At 41.8% G+C, this 18,908-nt stretch overlaps 1 protein-coding gene across 1 annotated transcript in view; it reads left to right on the top strand.

Annotated features, from left to right (window-relative positions):
- The window catches only part of KCNH5 (potassium voltage-gated channel subfamily H member 5), a 160,783-nt gene that overhangs the window by 18,426 nt on the left and 123,449 nt on the right, over positions 1-18,908 (top strand). Inside the window, exons 3-4 of the mRNA XM_029999954.1 lie at positions 2,306-2,412; positions 6,814-6,942. Of these exons, the coding sequence (XP_029855814.1) occupies positions 2,306-2,412; positions 6,814-6,942 (236 nt within the window). The remainder of the gene's footprint in view (positions 1-2,305; positions 2,413-6,813; positions 6,943-18,908) is intronic.

Genomic DNA, 18,908 nt, shown 5'->3' with positions numbered 1-18,908 from the left:
AAGTAGGAGTCCCTCCATGTGTACAAAATAGGGCAGACTAAATTAAATTAAACCTGTGATAAGCAGAGATCTTATATAACTTATACAGTGAGTGGCTTTGATGTTTCTTTGGTGCTGTTAAAAATCGCCACCTGAAAAATGTTTTTATTATTCCACAAGCCTTTAAAATGTCTCTTTATATGTGAAAATAATGTAAGATTTGAGTGTTACAGGCTTACTGCAATAATAAGCTGCCTTTAATTTAAAACATAAAGTTGATTGATTGTATTCAGCAGTGCTAACTGGTATTGTCCACCACTCAGAACGCCAAGTACGATTTGTCATTTTAACACTAATTAATGATGACTTTCTGTATTATAAGCCATGTAAAGTCAAGCACTTTAACAAATTTTTGTTATTTTTTTCTTCAGGACTAAGAGAAACATTGTTTTAAATCTGAAGAAAACAAAAAAAAGATAATTCAATTGCACAACAGGCTGCGTGAAAACTATCAGCTCTTATTTTGTCTTGCAGAGAGGAGAGCATTCTGCCTTACCTCATCAGTGCATTAAAACAGGCATAGATTAAAAAAAAAAAAAAATCAAACTCTTTTTGGTGCCATCTCACGTATAAATGTATAAAAGGTTATCAGCTGAACTCAGGAAAGAAAGGCAGGTCATTTGAAAATGAGCAGTAGGCTGTGATTTGCATTTCCTAAAGACGGCTGTGTATGTTAATGATAAGCAGTACCTTAATGAAGCCTTGTGCCCTGGTAAAACCATTTCCTGATGTCAGTCGCTGTAGTGGCATTTCCATTACAGTGCTGTCCCAAAGGTAACAGTTATGACGTGTCATTTATCAATAGCTTTCCCTGTGTTACCAGTGAAGAAGTGCCTGTAGTGACATAGAGATGTTGTAGTCTGCCCTGCGTCTGCCTCCATCACCCACGCTGGGCAGCACCTTATTCTGGGAGCAGCCCCTTTACCTCCCTTGGTTGGCTGTGTAAAGAAAAGATTCATGGTGTGGCCTTCATTGAGTATTTTAATGCTTGCCAAGTCACTAACCACTATGCTGTTTTATTGTTTCTTTCAGAACACTAGACATAAAATAAATGTTTATTGAACCTTTGGAGGTCTGTTGATCAATAAAAGAGAAGCTGCATTGAAACCACAGAGGCACTGATAGCTTTTCTTTTCTCTTTCACATTCTCAGGGTTGTCTGTTGTAGGTCTCAGCTGAAGTTCAAACTGTTTGTGAACAAATAAAATAAAAAAAAAAGTCTGATCAATTGAAAATATATTCATCCAAGTGTCGGAAAGCTTTTATCCCATGTTCCATTTTCCTTCAGTTCTGTAATTGGGAATTTGCACAGAGCGGCTTTCGCTTATTTTTAATCCAGGGAAGAATAACAATAAAAGACTGGCTGTTTCCTTACAAAGGCTTTCAAAAGTAAGGTCAGGGGGTTGGGTTTCCTTACACCAGCTGAAAGTCTGACCTGGAAAAGAATGCAAAGATGAGATGGTCAAGTGGCAAGAAATAGCAGAGTTAAAATTACATTTTTATATTCTCAGCCTGCAGAGGGATGAGTCTCCAAAAGCATTTTAATGTTTTCCGTATTTTCACTGAAATATTAAAGAAATGCGGTATACAATAAGGAAAATGAGGGTGAATTTGGTTATGTTTGGTAGTAGTGCAGACATAGCTACACTGAGACAACTCACACACTTGCTTTCTGTGCTGAATTTTCAGAGCATTACAGTCATCACTTCTTATTGGTTAAATCCTACCTCTATTTGTAATCAGTATTTAGGAAAAGGATTCCGATTATCTTATTGTCCCAGATGCATCTTGACAAGATTAGATTTGTAACCATCGATTCAGCCAACAGCCTTTACTTGTACTAGCTTCCATTCCTCCTCCAGAAGCCTTTTCAAGAGGATTGAACAAAATTTGGGAGGTTTTAGAGGTTTTGTTCAGTTTTCTCTGTTTTGACAGCAGTATTCTCATGGCCTGCAGCTGTGGCAGTAATGGTTTTATAAGCTATCAGCTCTTTTTCTAACCATATATCCTTAAAGATATGCTCAGAAAAGCACTTAATGAAACATTACAGTAGATTTGTTTACTGTCATTTATGGTTAAAAGGTGGTCACGGTTACTCACTATTGTAGGTTTCCTTGTGAGCCTCTAAATATTTAAATGAAGTGTAAATCATGATTAAACTTTGGTAAATGACAGTTAATAGCATCTTCAATTCTTATGCTGTTTAAGGTGACTGTAACAAAGTTGTTGCTTGTCCAGAAAAAAGAGAAACCTTTTTTCTTTTTCAGTTTTATGTATGGTGAACTGACAGACAAGAAGACCATTGAAAAAGTCAGACAGACTTTCGACAACTATGAGTCAAACTGCTTTGAAATTCTCCTCTACAAGAAAAACAGTACGTATATATTTGTGTATGGTGTTGGGAGTGATGAAGCATATTTAAAGTATATAATAGACTAAAATAAATTTTCATTTTGACATATGGGTAAATTTGGGGCAAGATTTGGAGAAGAAACAGGTATTTTGGTTGCCACAGCTCAAGAAGAGATCTCTTTTTTCAGGACAAGTGTTCAGATTGCCAAGAATAGTAGTTGTTCCCTGCTGTCTCTAGTCTGACTCCTTCTCTCCAAAATATATTTAGTTTTGAGGATTGTTTCCCTGAAGGGAAACTGACTGGGTTAAGTGAAAAGAAATCCTGAATGAGGTTCCCCCACATCCCTCAGGAAACACCCCCATGTCTGCACAAGTGAGAACCCAGACCCTGACTGCTTTGAGTGGATGCTCCCAGCAGTGTCAAGATGCCTCTGCGGTGTGTAAACCAGCACGTATGAGCTCTGGTGAGAGTACTAAATTTGGCGTATAATGCAGGGTTTAATTAGAAAACCAGGGAATTTTGTAACTTCATGAGGTGTAGGACCTAAGTCCCTTCCTCTTGGTGGCATTGGGTTTACAGGAGGTTTCCAGAACCAGAGAATATTTTCTTCATTTTGTCTTAACCATGAGTCATGCCAGTCACATTTTCTGTCCTGCCATGTATGTGGGTAGTACTACTTATGGTTTATCAATGTTATAGCACATACTAAACAAAATCCGTACTGTTGTGTGGTCTCAGGCTGGGCTTGTGCAGCGTGGACATCTCTCCCGGGCTGGTGCTTGAAATTCCTGCTGTTGTCAGTGGAGATGAGCAGCCTCCTCCACTGGCACAGGCCATCTTCCCAAGGTAGAAAGCCAAAACTATCAGATGAAACGTGCTCCAGAAAAGCTGGTTCCTCTACCCTGAGCAGAATGAGTCTACTTGACTGGGTCAGTGGCCTTGTCAAACGCAAGCCAAGAACAATCCTGATGGAGATGTTCTCTTCAGTTTGGCTTTCATTTCCCAGCAGAGGGTGCAGGTCCTGTGGGGCTGGGAAGCTTTCCCCCTGGTTCAGCTGCCTGGAGCCCAGTAGCTGAGGCCATGCTCCCCCCGGGTGAATTTCGCTGCTGGCATGGAGCACCTTGCTGGGGTGAGGCTGGAGGTTTCCCCAACATGCTGTGCCTGAGGGAAGGTAATGGTGTGCCTTAAGAAAGAGCTAGCCGTGCCTGGCTGCCCCATTTCACTGGAAACTCCCATAAACCTTTCATGACATTGAAGAGAGCATCCTGGATCTCTTGATCTTGATTCTCTCATCTTCTTGAAACAAACTCACATGCATTATGCTTTACTTCCACTTTCCCCTTTTAGACTAAATCTTTCTGTATGTGCACTTAAACAGTAGGAAATGTCTTCAGATTTCTCCAGTTCTGCCTGCTTCAAAGCATTTTAGCCAACGCTTTAATTAAAAAGAGAAGCAAGAGCAGCTCTGAAGTCCAGCTGTTTCTGCAGGTGCCCAGGAGAGCCCTCCAAATGACCTCTTTCAGTTCCTCAAGCATGTGGATGTGTCTGTTCTTGAGATTTTCTGCTTCTCTGCCTGTTTCCTGTGCGGGTCACCTGGATGCTCCCTCACATTAGGGGAATTCCCTGGGACAGACTGGTGTTGGGTATCTTTGCAGGTGGTGGTGCCCAGCACCGCCATGCCCTATGTCTGTGTGATTTCTGAAGAGGATCCCAGAGACCCAGGGCTCTCCCTGACCCTGGTTCTTCTTATTAACTGGGCTGGCAGCTCCTGCTCTAGCACGGGCCAGTCCTGAACTAAATTCCTTTCTATTTTATTCAAGTATAAGAAAGAAGAGGAAAGCCTTCTCTTGGTGACATTTCTGTAACAAACCAGTCGCTTTTTGCTTTGGGTTGTGGATTGTCTGCTGGAGCTTGATGATGCTTCAGAGATTTATTGAGCTGCAGTTGCCTTAATAAAATCTTCACCTTTGCCCAGATCTCCAAGCCTCTACTTTCCATAACTTACACAGGATTACAGAAGGACTTTATGGAAAAGTACTCATATTTTCAGGCTTGAGTCAGTTCCCATCCATAACATCTGTTGCCAGCTTTCTTCTCCATCACCCGAAGCCCAGAACTTCAACCTCTTGCAATTGCGAATAGGCTGACCTTTTGGCTCCAGTTCAGCAGCTGGTGTGCCCAGGGTTTGCTTCCATTTGTCATACTCTGAGCCTTGTGGAAGAAGGGCCTTCAAGAAACTGCCTGCTTATTCTCCAGGCTGAATATTGGAGCAGATAAAGAAATAAAGAATAGTTATCTGTTGGCATGAATATACTTCTGCAAAATGTAGACAGTTACTCTGTGAAAGGGCTTGTGTTTATCACCTGCAGAGAACCTGCACGGAGCTTGCAGTGCTCTCAGAGCACCCTCCCACCCACATTTTCAAACTGTAGGTCCAGACGTGCTGCGTATTTTTCATGATGTGGCACAACCCTTTTTTTTCTCATCCATTCCTTTATGCTTTTGGCAGAGGGAGATTTTGAGATTTTTCAGGTTGCTTTCTCATCTTGCTTTCCTTTGGCACAGAGATGATCTTTAAGAGCTGATGTTCTCCGGCAGCATCCGTACGACCGCTGACTTCACACGCCCCCATGGCATTTTAACCCAGCTTGCAGGTTTCAGGTTCAGACCTGAAAGTTTGCTACGATTTTCTTCTTTACTGCATTCCCTCATATATAGTCCTCAGCTCTACCCACCCAACTGTTCAGCAACCATGTTAGGTGTGCATATATCTATATCTATGTACGGTAATACTCAGGAAACATCTTTGCCTGCTTTTGCCCTGATTGCTGCTTCTACAGCAGCAGCCACCTTGCCTCCGTTTTTGATTTTTATCAGTGCTGTTGTACAGGTTATTTTGTCTACTTACTTTCAGAGCTTTTCAAAGGGTGCTGATGAGTTGCTAGGTGAAGTGCAGTATTACTCCGGAGAGCTCCAGCACTCTGTTTTAGAAGTTATGAAAAAAATCTTTTCTCTTGGGTTAGCAACCAGGAATCGAGATAATCAAGTAGTCAGCATAATGGCTTTGGAATTATCACAAAAAGTAGTCCCCCATCTCTCCTACTTCTCCAGTTTACTGCTAGCAAGTTACTGGTTTAATCCCAGTTCAGCAATGCTGAATTTTGTTTCAAAACCTTGTGGATTTTAACCTTCGCTGCAGTAGTCGTAGTCCAAATGGGCTTTGTTGCCCTCTGGGCATCTATCCTGCAGTTCCTGGCACAGCTCCCAGATGTGGTGCATTAGAGCAGATTTGGGGGGGCCAGGGATGCCCGTGGCCTAACAGTGGGCAAGCGGCTTGTCTCAATGTGTCAGCTCTCAGGCTGGCATTCAGGCAGCTCAGGAGAAAAGCCATTATGTCATCTGGCTGAAATCACATGCAATCCCAAAGGTAATTAGCTGGCTGTGAAGGCATTTATAGTGCAGTGTGTATAGGTGCAAGTTTGGGAGGGAGGGGACACAGCTGTGGGCATGGAGCTTTGCTGGATGGAAGGTATCTCTGACATTCACGTCCCTGCAGGTGAACAGCTTGTTTCTTAGCAAATTGCTTAGTCTTTTAGGATTTCGCCCCTTACAGGGCAGACCTGCATGTACCTGGGGGACTGCCATGTGTGTTTCAGTCTAGGAGGAAACAAGACCAGTTTCAGCTCCTGTGCACCTGCAGGAGCCCTGTGTGAACAGTGAGGATTTACCAAAAGCCATGCTAACCACTCCAACACCGTAGGTGGTTTTTGGCTGTTTATTTGATGAGTGGTAGGATTCGAAAAATATTTTGTGTTTATTTCAAAAGCTAAGTAGAGATAACTGCCTTGGGAGAGTGCTCCACTGGTCAGGACAATGAGGAGGTGGAGGGTATGACCTGAAACACAAAAAGGAAATCAAATCTCCTGATTTGTCCTGATAGGACCTTTAGGGTCTATGTCTGGGTTAGCTCAGGTCCTCTTAAATAGCATCAAATTTGGAGCATTTGACAGTATACTCCATCAGTTTTGGATCTGATAGCTCCATATTATGTGAAGGAATCAAAGATACCATCCATCCATTTTTTCTCGCCTTCCTACCTTGCAGACACTAAGTTTGTGAGACATGCTGGGAAAAAACAAGAGCAAGAAGGAAAGAATAATATATTTTATTTCAGAATGGAGATTTATAAAGCCTCCTGTCTCTGCTTATCGTCTAATTAGATTAATGAAGCTGTAAAAATGGGAATATGTTGTTCTCCTTTGAGGAGGTAAAATTAAAAGATCTGGAAGATGTAGAAATATTGAGATATGGTCCTAAACTACATGTGTGTTATAATAACATAAATGATGAAGTGTTCTGTGTACAGGCTGGGGAAAGTTTGTGCTACACCACAATCCAATGTCATCTTTTTCTCTGCTTCAGGAACCCCAGTTTGGTTCTACATGCAAATTGCACCTATAAGAAATGAGCATGAAAAAGTGGTTTTGTTCTTGTGCACTTTTAAGGATATCACTTTGTTCAAACAACCGATTGAAGATGATTCAACAAAAGGTAAATATGAAATTTTGCTTTTTGTAAATGATAAAGTACATGCTTGAGCTTAGTCTTGTGACAGGGACATGTCATGGCTGTGATCTGTGTCTTGAATTCAGGAAATGTTGTGACCTGTCAGAGTTTCAATGCCACTCTCCTAAATTATTGCTTAAAAATATAAGATGAATCGCCATTAGTAGAAATTCCCGAACAACGTTTTGCCAGAGTCACAAGCCTTCCCGTCTCTTTGTAAGTTCACTACTTCTCTATAGCTGGCATTTGCTAAATATTACATAGTTTTGAGTAATTTAAATGCTGTGTTGTTTGGGGAGACCTTTCTCCTAAGGGACTGGTATCTTCTTTTCAGAAAAAAATAATTTCAGCTCCTTTGTGCTGAGGTGTTGATATTTCCTCCCTTCCTCACTCTTGGAGATGAAATGCAAAAGAAACAGCTGTTTGGGTCCTTTATCACTGGTTAGCAATGATAACTGCATGGCAGCGGATGTCGTACTTGTTACTTAACAGCTGCTGGTGATGGTGTTTGTTGAGATGTGCCGTGCTCTCATCGCCTAACGACCCATGGCCAGACCCACAGCCTTGCACAAGAGAGAATTAGTGGAGGAAGGTGCAGAGGATCTAGCAGCATCCTCTGCTTCGGTTATAAGACATGTGTGTCTTGTGTCAGGTTCATATGTGTATTGCTTTGGGTAAAATAATGCACACTTACCTAAAGAAGGGCATTTATGCTACAGCATCCACATCTCATCTGCTCTTGGAAGTTGCCTTCTGATGATTAATTCCTTGCTATATTTTTCTCTTCACCCTTGGAGAAGGCTTGATTTCTCACCGAGAGCTGTGTGTGCTCTAAGCCGTTTTCTTTAGAATAAACTTGGTGTTACTTGAATGCAAACAGGATTTAAACTAATTTCCTATTAGCTAGATAACACTTATTATATGTGTTTGGATAACTGAAAAGTGCATTTATAAAGGCAGACGTAAAATAAAATGAAAGGCCTCTGTTTGGCCTAACAGCAAATATGAGAATTCTTTTGTCTAGAGAGTATTATCCATAAAGTTATAAGATCCTGATACAGGAATACCTTCTCAGCCATCATAAGCTTTACTGCCTCTACAATTTAGTTAGCAACCTGAAAATGTTCCTTTACTTCACTTTCAGCTCCATAACGTGGAGTTCTGCCTGGAAAGAATCTGAATTTTTTAAGATAAATGCCAGTTAATTGAAAGGACTAATTGCAGAGGTCTGAAGGCATGGGACTGGCTCCTTGCTGCGTCGTATGTCATATGTAGTGGGATCTCATCAAGGAAAAAGCCAGTCTTTGCAAGGATCGTCTTGCAGGATTTCCTATTTGATGCTTTCTTGGGGGACTGAGATGTATCTCACGTGGAACCAGCCCCCAACCCCGCCACACACTTTCCCCTGCTCTGCCCCACTTTCCGCAGTACATAGTTGCACTGAGGAGTGTGTGGCTGCAGCAGGACAGGGAAAACGCATTGAAGGTGGCTCCCAAATGCAGAAACGATGAATGTTGCCTCCTTTGGATTCTTGGCCTGGGAGATTCGTACTCTGCTGCCTTCCCTGGGGAGGCAGGGATGTGGGGGGTGGGCTGAGCTCTCCCCATCCCTGTCTTGTGGCTGAGGAGGAGCAGAATCCACCTGGCATCCATTATAGGAACAATATATGTTCCCATGGGAAAGAGCAATAGCTGTGAAGTGCGTAACTTGTATACTGCTGTTCTCCAGTGAAGGGTACCATTAGTTAAAATGCCAGGTATTAACTATGAACATTGCAAAATATTGTCGTCAGCAACCGGAGAGGTTTGACTGCATGTTTAAAAAGCACTTACTTCTGTCAAAGTCATACTTTAAAAAAAACCACCACAAAGCAAAACACAGCAGAAGTCAGTACAGCCACATCGCTCAAGTGCCTTTAAGGCATATGATTGGAGTCTTAAGAATTTGCTTAGGGTGCTTTGATTAGAGCATTGATTAACATTGATCAATACATCCAACAAGCTCCATAATTACAAACGATTGACCCGATCTTTCTTCTACTTTTGCATAAATTAGAGCTTGTCTTTTATATTCTTCATGTAAAAAAATCATATTCAAATATTTGCACCATTTTACTACAGGGATGGGAAAACAGCACTGTTGCATTACCCTTTGCGTCTCAACTGGGTGGATATGCGGGATCCCACGGCACTGGGATCACAGCGTTGTTTTGTCAGTTAGTGCTATGAGAGATGCATAATTCATTGTCCTTGCAGATAACATTACAATGTGCTTAGAAGCCGTCAGGCCACTTTCTTTTTGAATTACGAGATTGGTAAACATATACATTACAATTTGGTGGAGAATTTTTAAACTTTTGTAAAAAGCATTTCAGTAAAATACTGCTCTCGCGTGCTGGGATTTGTCACTGAAAGGGCTATTTTTTTTTCTTTTTAAAAGAAGGATTTTTCTTCAGAAATTCTGCCAGGACCATGCAATACATAATACATAAGTAACTGTGGTGCAGATGAGTTACTGTCTATTACTTATGGGAGCAGTAAATTTGAGATAAAAAATTCAAAAGAAATAAAATATTGATGCCATTATGCAATAATCTCTCTGTACCAATATATTCTGCACTGTTCGAAGGTATGTTGCTTTGTTGTGAAGCTTCAGTATATCACGCTCCTACAAGGTACAAGGATTTGGTATTTAAATCATAACAATGGGTGTATTTACACTGCAGGGTGTCTGTGTGTCCTGGCTTCTGGAAATAAATGGTTGGGTTTGCCAGATCTGCTTGCGGTGACTGCAACGCAGTCGGCATCTCGTGTAGACCTTGCAAGGGAACAGCAGTATTGGGGGACAGGGAGCAGTGCCCCAGTGCTAAGGATGCAGAACTGCTCGGAAGTGTTGGGGAGCTTGTATTTGTGAAAACAGGACGTACAAATAAAAGAAAACAGTTGTCTTACTACAAAGCGCATTGCAAGGGAGAGGTGGGATTTTTTTCCCTGATACGGGCTCAGAAACATGCTTGTTTACAGGCTCAGTACAAAAAATATAGTTGACATCACGGGGACTAGCCCCGTGCGAGCAAGAGGAGTTAGGTCTGGGGCACTGCGACAGATGGTGTGTGTCTCTGCTTACCTGTGTGCTCACCGTTTGCTGTGTGTTAATGCTGTCAGAAAGGAGAAAGAGGAGGAGGAGGGGACTTTGCTTGCAGGAGGGCGTAAAAGCAATGAAAAATTTTCCTAGGTCGCCCAGGAGACTGTGAATTTGTTGCAGTCCAGAAGGCTGTTGAAACTTACTGGACTGAAAGCAAGACTGGAGAAAACGGATATATAAAAGCTACCTTCCTCTAATAAAATACAGTGGCAGAGATCAAAAAACCTTGTTTTCTGAGAGGGTACAGGCAGTTCGACACTGAAGATTTGACTGACTTGTTTTCTTGTTACCCATGCTGGTATCTATTATCGCTGGGCAATGTGTGGGAGACCTCTGATGTATAGCAATGTAACAGTGACCAAAAAGTACTGTTGGATCCTTGTAAATGGAAAATTACTTTAAAAGTGTCTAACCATGCAAAAGTGTAAAAAAAACCCCAGCATCTCAAGCAGATGCAGCGAAGATGATAATGGAAGGAAACATCAGCCACCTGGTTGACATGTTCACTCCTGGGTGGAGATGCCACGGGCAGTTGTGCAGGTCTGGAGGGTAGGGACAGCACCCTCCATTGACTTGGTTTGTGGTTTGTAGTGCCTCAGCTCCTGAGTCGGTGGCTGGATGAGCTGTGGATGGTGGCAGTGTGGAAGAAGAGGCGTGAGAATTAGTGATGGGGCAAAAGCTGCCACAGGAGATGATGGCTGCGCTTGGTGGTCGCTGGGACAATGGCTTATTTTCCGGTGAAGGAGCTGTGCTATGTTTGTCTGGTCTCTCTTTCTTTCCTTTTCCTGCTCCTGCTCCTCTTTGATAATATGAACATTTGTCTGGTCTGGATTCAGTATCGAGCAATAGGTCCTACCTGTGGTGGTGGAGGGCCACATCACCAGGTGTCCTGGCTGAATGCATTACACAGCAGAGGTGGAAGGCCATTACAAGCATATGAAAGATTGTATTATGTATTTTCTTCCAGAGAATAAAACCCAAAGAATCTTTTTTTTTTTTTTTTTTTTTTTTATATTTGTACCTTTGTAGGGTCACAGTTGGATGCTTTTATCAGCTTGCTGTGCTTTTATTCTGGCTTTACCCAATGGCCTTTTAAAAACATCTGAAGACTTTCAATCCCTCCAAAGACACACGGTGGTAATAATCTTATGTTTATTTGTCAGAAAAAAATGAAGCCATTTTTCTGGGCCCTAACTATTAGAAGAGCAAATTGGGCCACTTAGAATGTTAATGCCGTTTGAAGCCAGGAGTGCTGTAGATTAGATTGAACGGAAAGTTTAAGGATAGAAAAAAAGACTGGCATTTTTTGGCTGATAGTGGAGTTTCACCTAGTTGTGCTACGGCTTTATTCCCTTTGTTATCATCAGTGAAGAAAAAATGTGGCCTCTAGGTAAACTTGCAAGTTTTTTCAGCTCGGATTCTCACTGGTTATCTTGAGTCTCTTTTGAGTGAAATATCAGGCTTGTCACCTGCTGGAAGTGATTGGGAAGGTCCGGTGAATACTGATGGGATGCTGAATTAGGATGCAAAGATGTGTTAATGAGGCCCGTACAACTCCGGACTGTGTGCTGTTAACAGATGGGATCAGGAGATGGCACAACAGTATCCTGAAGTTGTTGGGGTTTTTTTGGGTTTTGGTTGTTTTTTTTTTTTTCTTTTTCACTTGATAGAGCCAGACTTTGATAATCAAGACTGTCTGGGACAATGCTGTAATGCTTCCAGTGATATAACTCTTTATGGTTATATAACTCCATATAATGATACAACTCTATCTCGGAGTGTGACAGGGCTATAAAAAGTGTAGTAGTTGCAGAAATACGCACTTATGCTTGCTAATCCTTGCTAAGCCTATAATTCTGATCCTTTTTTATCTTTAATAAGTGCAAGTTATTAAGCATATATAACTAGTTGCACATGGGAACTTTTTTCCTTGATGGGGTATCAATCCTGGTGATAATAGAAGAAGTGGGTGGAGGGATTAGAGCATGAAAATGAGGTTTCTACCTTTAGCTGAAGCACAGTGTACCCTGTTGAATACATCACCTTGACAGTAATCCATAACAGTAATTTAATAGGTCACAATTTGGATATCCTTACCATGTTTCTATTGCGCTTTACCATGGCTGTAATAACAAGGGTCTCGGTGCTATAGAGACCCACGTGTTCTCGTGCTGTTTCCTATTGCTCTGATCCGAAGAGTTTTACCCCCCAGTGCCTTCAGGCACCACGGAGATCACCTCCATCTCTCCATTCTCCCCTGGGTCTAGAGTGCAGCATCCAGGGACACCTGGGCCTTGAGAAAGGACTTTGTGGGGGATGACAAGAGAAGTGATCATTTGCCAGGACACCAGGTGGGCTTCCTGTGTCAAGAATAGGCAACTCGGAGGAATGATGCCAAGATATAGTCTCGTGGTATTTGAAACCATCCATTTTGGATGGGCACAGCTTGCTAGTAACCAGGAAGACCGTCTGAGGTCGCTTTGCTTCTGTTCCTGCAGGACAGGCAGCCCTGTTACTGTCTTCAGTGACATGCTGCTGGCACTTTTAGCGGAGACTGCAAAGGCTGAACAGTCATGAAGAGGTAGTTGTTTCCTAGGGGTGATGCTCTGAGGCCTTATTTCTGCCCTCCCCTCCTTCTTGCTTTGTTGTTAGAGACCCACCATGATGAAGAGAATTTCCATATCCAGGGCTGTTTAGTTTCCCTCACAGAAAACAAGTACTTTTCTGAATCTGGTATTGCCTTTGGAGGCCTTTGTGTGCTCCATCAGCAACCCACAATGCACATTAACTGTCTGTAAATTTCTACAAGTTGAATGTGCAATGAAAAAGAAATCCCATTGAAATCAAATCTAACCCTGTGAGAGATTGAATTAAACTGGAAGTTGATCTTTAAAGCAGTAACTGTAGATGGTTATACTTTCTATGTAGAAAACTGAACACTCGTAAGCCATATATAAAATAATAAGTATAAATAGAGTTAGAGAGTTTAAGAGTCTAATCTGTATATCACAGGGCATTACATTTCACTAAGGTAGTCCTCTGCAGAACCCATGAACTTGTGTGTAACTAAACCATCACCTCCAGACAAACATCCAGTATTGATTTAGAAGTCTGAAGAGACTGAGGATCCACCACATTCCTTCGTATTTTTCTTACTTTTTCATTACACTCTTGGCTTTTAAAAAGTGTCATATTTAAATTAACCTGGCTTCAGCTTCTTGCGGTGCCATCTTCTTATGCATTTTTTCCACTGTACTAAAAAAGTCCCATTAAGGCACTTACACATATAATCAAGTCATCGCTCTACCTTCTTTTGATAAAGTAAATGAGTTGAGCTCCTTAAACGTCTCTCTAGCCTGAATTTGGAGGTCTGGTGATAGCAGATACACAGGCATTGTAGCTGCACTTTCATCCAGCTCATTGGCAGCAGTAGGAACGAAGCTGTGGTGGCATGGATTTCAGCCTCCCAGGTCCCCATGGGTTCACAGCTAACTCCTCAATCTTGCCCATTGCTCAGCCTCTCCAAGCCTAGCTCTTACCACTGTATAGCCAAGGAGTAGGTGACTTTTTGCCAAACATGCTGAGATTGCTTATCTACTAAGACCTCTGGATCCTTTTCAGAACTGTTCTTTGCTAGGGACGTTTGTTTCCCCCTCCTGTGCTGGAGATACAATTTGCATTGCTTTTGCCTAGATATCTGATTTCCATTTAAAACACATTTTAATGGCACATGCCTGGTTATCAAGCACATCATCCTGCATGACTGCCCTCACTACTGTTTAACATTCCTCTAATCTTCCTGTCATCTGGGCATTTTATCAGTCATTTTATAATGACTTTCAAACCATCAAGAAAAGCACTGAATAGAAGGGGACCTGTCCGCTGGGGTCCAGAAGGCTCTCAGTAATAATTTTTTTACTATTTTCCACTACTCCGTGTTTGATATCTGCCAGGTAGCAAGTTCTTCATCCATTTAACCTGTAATTTACTGAACTGCGTAGTCTCAATATTTTGTCGAGAGTGTCACACAGTGTCAATTTAATGACTATTACCGTACATGAGGATTTGGCCAACCTGTGGCTCTTGGGTGATTCAAATGCAGCACCAGGATGAGGTGATGTTATGAGTACTGTGGCTGTGCTGATTTGGGAGCTATTGGGTCCTTGGCTACAGGTGGGAGCAAACCAGGGGCAGCCACTGAGGTTGTCATCAAGTCAATGGTCCACGTTGCTGCCCAGCCCAGCCCCAGAAAGGGAGCACTGGTACAGGGAGCTGCCCTGGCTTGTGCCTCTCCGGTGCACATCATACATATGGCTCCAGCTGGCCGTTGCATTTGGCTTGCAGCTTGTTCTGTCAAGGCATTTGGCCGTCTTCCTGAACCAAATTTATACTCTTATCGAATAATGAAATCAACATTGTGGGGCATTTTACATCATTCCGTATTGACAGACATTCATTATGTTCCTTTCCTTTTTTATTAAACGTATTGAAACTCAGCTCATCTTTTTTCTCATTTTGCCTGGGACTGAGATCAAGCCCAGCAACCTGTAATTCCTTGGGTCAGCCTGTTTGCCCTTTCTGCATATGGGTGCAGAAAGCCTTTTGGTCATACTCTGGGAGTTCTTTAAAAACTTCATTGTTACTGTAATAAATCTAGCCAGAGAAGGATTTTTCCCATATGTCTTTAGCTTTCTGAGTCCATTCTCATAAGCCATAATTTCTCATTCACATACCTACTTGTTCCCTCTTTCTTCCCATCCCTGTGTGCTTTATTGTACACCGCTTTTTCATTTCGAGCTTCCTTTTGACCCTGAGCCTTTGGCTGGTGTAGTCCTTTTTCCTTGACCATTGAATGGCACCATCTTGCTATCTGATGAACTCCTAACAGCCAGTTGACTGACATTTACAGTACTTAGTCTTTTTTTGTTTCTTTCTTCCCAAAATTTGCACTTGATTTTATATAGTTATGGGAAATAAGTCCTTGGTGGTCTGTGTGCATGTATAAAGTTTAGCTTTAGTTACAGAAACATGAAATTTAAGAAGTTGTGGACTGTAAATTTACAGCTATTTCAGAATTAGATTTAAAAATACGTTGTATAGCAAATGTAGTCTAGTGGTGTATAAATTTTAGCACTTCTCATCAGTAGATCTCAAAATGGCTTGCAAAGTAGGTCATTAGCATTATCTTCATTTTAAGGAGAAGAAACTGAAGCTCAGAGAAGTAAAGTGATATGCCCAAGATTACCCAGTGATTCTTCATCCATTTTGAGCTCCCCAGTAGTTGCAGTGGGTGGATGGTAACTGGGGATACAACACCGAGCAAGATTAGAGGTCAGATGTAAAAATTATCCCAAGAGTACAGTGCATTATCAGACAGTGGAATGCACAGAATTTCAAATTGGGAAATTTATCCTAATATTTTGAGTTACATTTGAATAGAGTCTGTGATTCTTCAGTCCGTAAATAGTTTTACTGCATCATGGGAATGATTGAGCTTTGTTTGACTATTATTGTGTTTATCCAGGAATCCCATTTATCCTTCTCTCTCTAACAAAGCAAAACTGGGATGATTAAGTTTTTCGAAGAGACAATGAGCTCTTCCAGCCATACTTTACCTGCAGTAAAGAGCAAACAGCCAGCCATTGCAATGATTTTACTGTCTGAACGTTTAGAAATAGTTGAGATTTGTAGATGCTAACTATTGATGCAAAAGGATGATCCATGTTATAAACTGAATTCCAAACTGCCTATCTCTGAGTGGTGCTAGCTCTTTGCTTTTGTGGGTAAGTCATAGAGTATATATTATTTAGGCATTCTGTATGGTAACTGTGTCGTGCTCCACAGTGAGAGGAGAAGAACAACCTTCCTGTGGTCTGGAGGTGTTACTTACACTCCTGCAGGCAGGAATCAACACGAGCATTGCTATAATTGCCCTTTGTGGTTGTTTTTTATACAGACCATCATTCTTGACCCAAGTGTTTTCACTGCAGTCTAAGATACTGTTACACTGATTTAAAAGCCTTCATTATTTCTGATCCTTTTAAGACCAGACAAACCTTGATAAAAAGGTTAATTGCAACCCAGCAGAGCTACACTAATGTTTTATTAGGGGGAACTAGTCATGTCTAGATTTTTCAGAGCAAGTGCACTATAAAGAACATTAACATCTCGCCTTGAGATTTTTAAACTCTTCATAAACTCTGATGTATGAATTTAGCTTTAAAGTAACATAATATAGTTCATGAACTAGAGATTTTAATTTTTTTTTTCACTGTGGCTGCTCGCTAGGTGGCTAAATCCGTATTTGGACCTGTATACAAATCCAGTCACAGAGAGAGCAAATTTTCAACTCCTGATTAAATTATGGGGAGAATTTGAAGGGTTTTCTCACTTGCGGATACCTATATTTGAAAATATTTCCTGTTACCTTTGAAGCCAATGGGTAGGCCTATTGACTGCTGAGGTTTGTACAGGGAAGGTGACTTAAGCACTAGTGGAGCAAAAGACCCAAAGTCTTTTTTGCTCATTCGCCTGTGCCTGGGCAAGGACTTCTCCCTGGCAGAGGGAACTGCCCGGGTCTGACCCAGTCCCTTGGCAGGAATGTCTGTGTGTGATGGGCACCCGGACTTGCTCCTTGGTGCGTGTGGGAACACCATCAGGACGCTCACAGTTTTGGGTGGAGTCTAACCAATTCTCTGCCAGCTTTGTGACCTCGGGAGGAATCAGAGGGATTTAACGGTTTTGTCTCCAGGTAGCCATTAGGAAACAGTGATTCTGTCCCATCACTTCCAGCATCACTTCTGCTTGGGGAAGCCTCCCTTGATGCACTTTCTTTGGACAGCTTTTACCCTGGTCCTTTTTATGCTCTGCTATACACTACAGCATCATCTTTGACCTGGATGACATTTCTCCTTACTTAGAAAAGGCAGCAGAGAAGAGGAGCGGGTGTTGGAGATGGATGAGTGTTTGGGTACTGGATCGATCTGCAGGGTGTATTAATGGGAAGGAGACCGGTGACCAGAAAGGCAGGGAGAGAGGTCCCTATGGCGGTGTAAGAGTGCCGTTCGCAGAAGGTTCCTGAACACGGAGTAAGCAGTGAGTGTGGCGGTGGAGCTGTTAGGAGAGCAGCTGCTGCAGAGCTGTTCCCATCCCAGCTGTCCAGTGTAAACACAATGATTGATTCAGGATCTCGGGAAGAAAGATGTGTGGGCATAATACTACTCTTGTTGGAGGAGTAGCTGATGGAAAAGCACATGCTGTAGTGAGTAAGAGGTTTCGGGTAAGATAGTTTGGACTTTCTGACAGTGGAGGGATGATAGGATCAAGTTCTAAGGTGGAAATACCATTTCCCCCTTAGACGCCACATAATTTCTGAAGTGGTCTATGAATCTAGGGAGTGGCTGTGTGAGCATCTTCGACCCATCTGGAAAGCTTTTCCCCCTCTGAGGAGGTGTTCAGGTGCTCTGTCTGCTTCACTTCACTATTGCCTACCGCCCTTCCCCTCCCTCAGGCATCCTGGCACAACATTAACAGCTTCAACTCATTTTGTAGCATCTAAGGTTTGAAAGAAATACCTTTTTTTTTTTTTAAATTAATTTAGTACTCCTTTTTTTTCCTCTTCAGAGAAACCTTTGGCTCAGCTGTTGTGTGAAGTATGCCACCAAGTCATCCCTGGCTCAGTTAGCCCCACAGACAGAGGGCTGTCAAATTGGCAGTCCTAATTAGAGCAAGAGATGTGGAGAATATTTTGTGCATGTAAAATATTTAATTGTGACTAAAACTCATGGAGGAAGAAGAAAGGTGCATGCTTGGAAGGACAGCATTACAGCTGGGACAAGGCAGAGACTAGTTTAGATCATGTCTATCATCATGGTTGTCTTCATGTCATATTTTCATAACTGTATGGAGCTGTTACACCTGCATCTTCAATTTATTGAGAATGCAAGAATTTTGAGTAATGGATATGAACAGGGATATACTGTACTAGGCTACTGTTTAAGAACAGACCCTTGTTTCGAATCATGAGAATGAATGCAGATCATGACAGGGTTTTTTTTAAAGCAGGAGTACAAATTCTTCTGTTTTTTTTGTCCATGAATCAGAAAGTAATTAAAGAGGACAAGAGGAAAAAAATCATTTTATGTGTATGTTTTTCCAGAATTTTCCATTTGAGGTAGTTAACATCTTCCTCTGAAATACCGAGTTTAACTTCTTGTAAGGAGAATCAGCTGCTGGCCCAATCTGGTGTGTGATCTGATGATGTTGCCTTTGTTCCTAAGAATTTGAGTGCAGTGGTGCAAGTTCAGGGTATTATTTTTCAAGTGGTGCTGTGGAAGAAAGACACAATCCAGCTGAGCAGAAGAGAGCATCAGAAGTGTCACTTTTTCTCACGAGCACTTTTTTTTCCCTCTTGCACCTGCTATTTGTGCTGCTCCTTTACTCCTTCCAGACTGAAAATATCTGTGAGGACAGGCGGTCACTAATACATGGGATAAAATTATCGTTCTTTTCAAGTCTCTGTCTATAGAGGAAAAGAAAGGAGAGAATCGTTTGAAGAAACATTGACAGCAGTAGGCAGCTATGCAAATTTTGCTTGGTCTATTTAAACATACACATTGGTTTTAAATATAATTCTGAACTTATCTAGTCTACAACAAGGTCAAGAAACAGAGAAATGTACCCTGTACAGATTATTTCAGACACGAGGCAGCCTGTATACATTTTCACCTTCCCACTCATACCCCAGCATCTTGCTGTTGCTATGTTTTTAATTCTCTTGGGTTGTAAATAGGAAACAAAAGAACTTG

Source organism: Aquila chrysaetos, chromosome 2 (genome assembly GCF_900496995.4).
Source record: "Aquila chrysaetos chrysaetos chromosome 2, bAquChr1.4, whole genome shotgun sequence".
Lineage (NCBI taxonomy): Eukaryota > Metazoa > Chordata > Aves > Accipitriformes > Accipitridae > Aquila > Aquila chrysaetos.
This window is presented reverse-complemented; position numbering and strand designations above follow the sequence as displayed.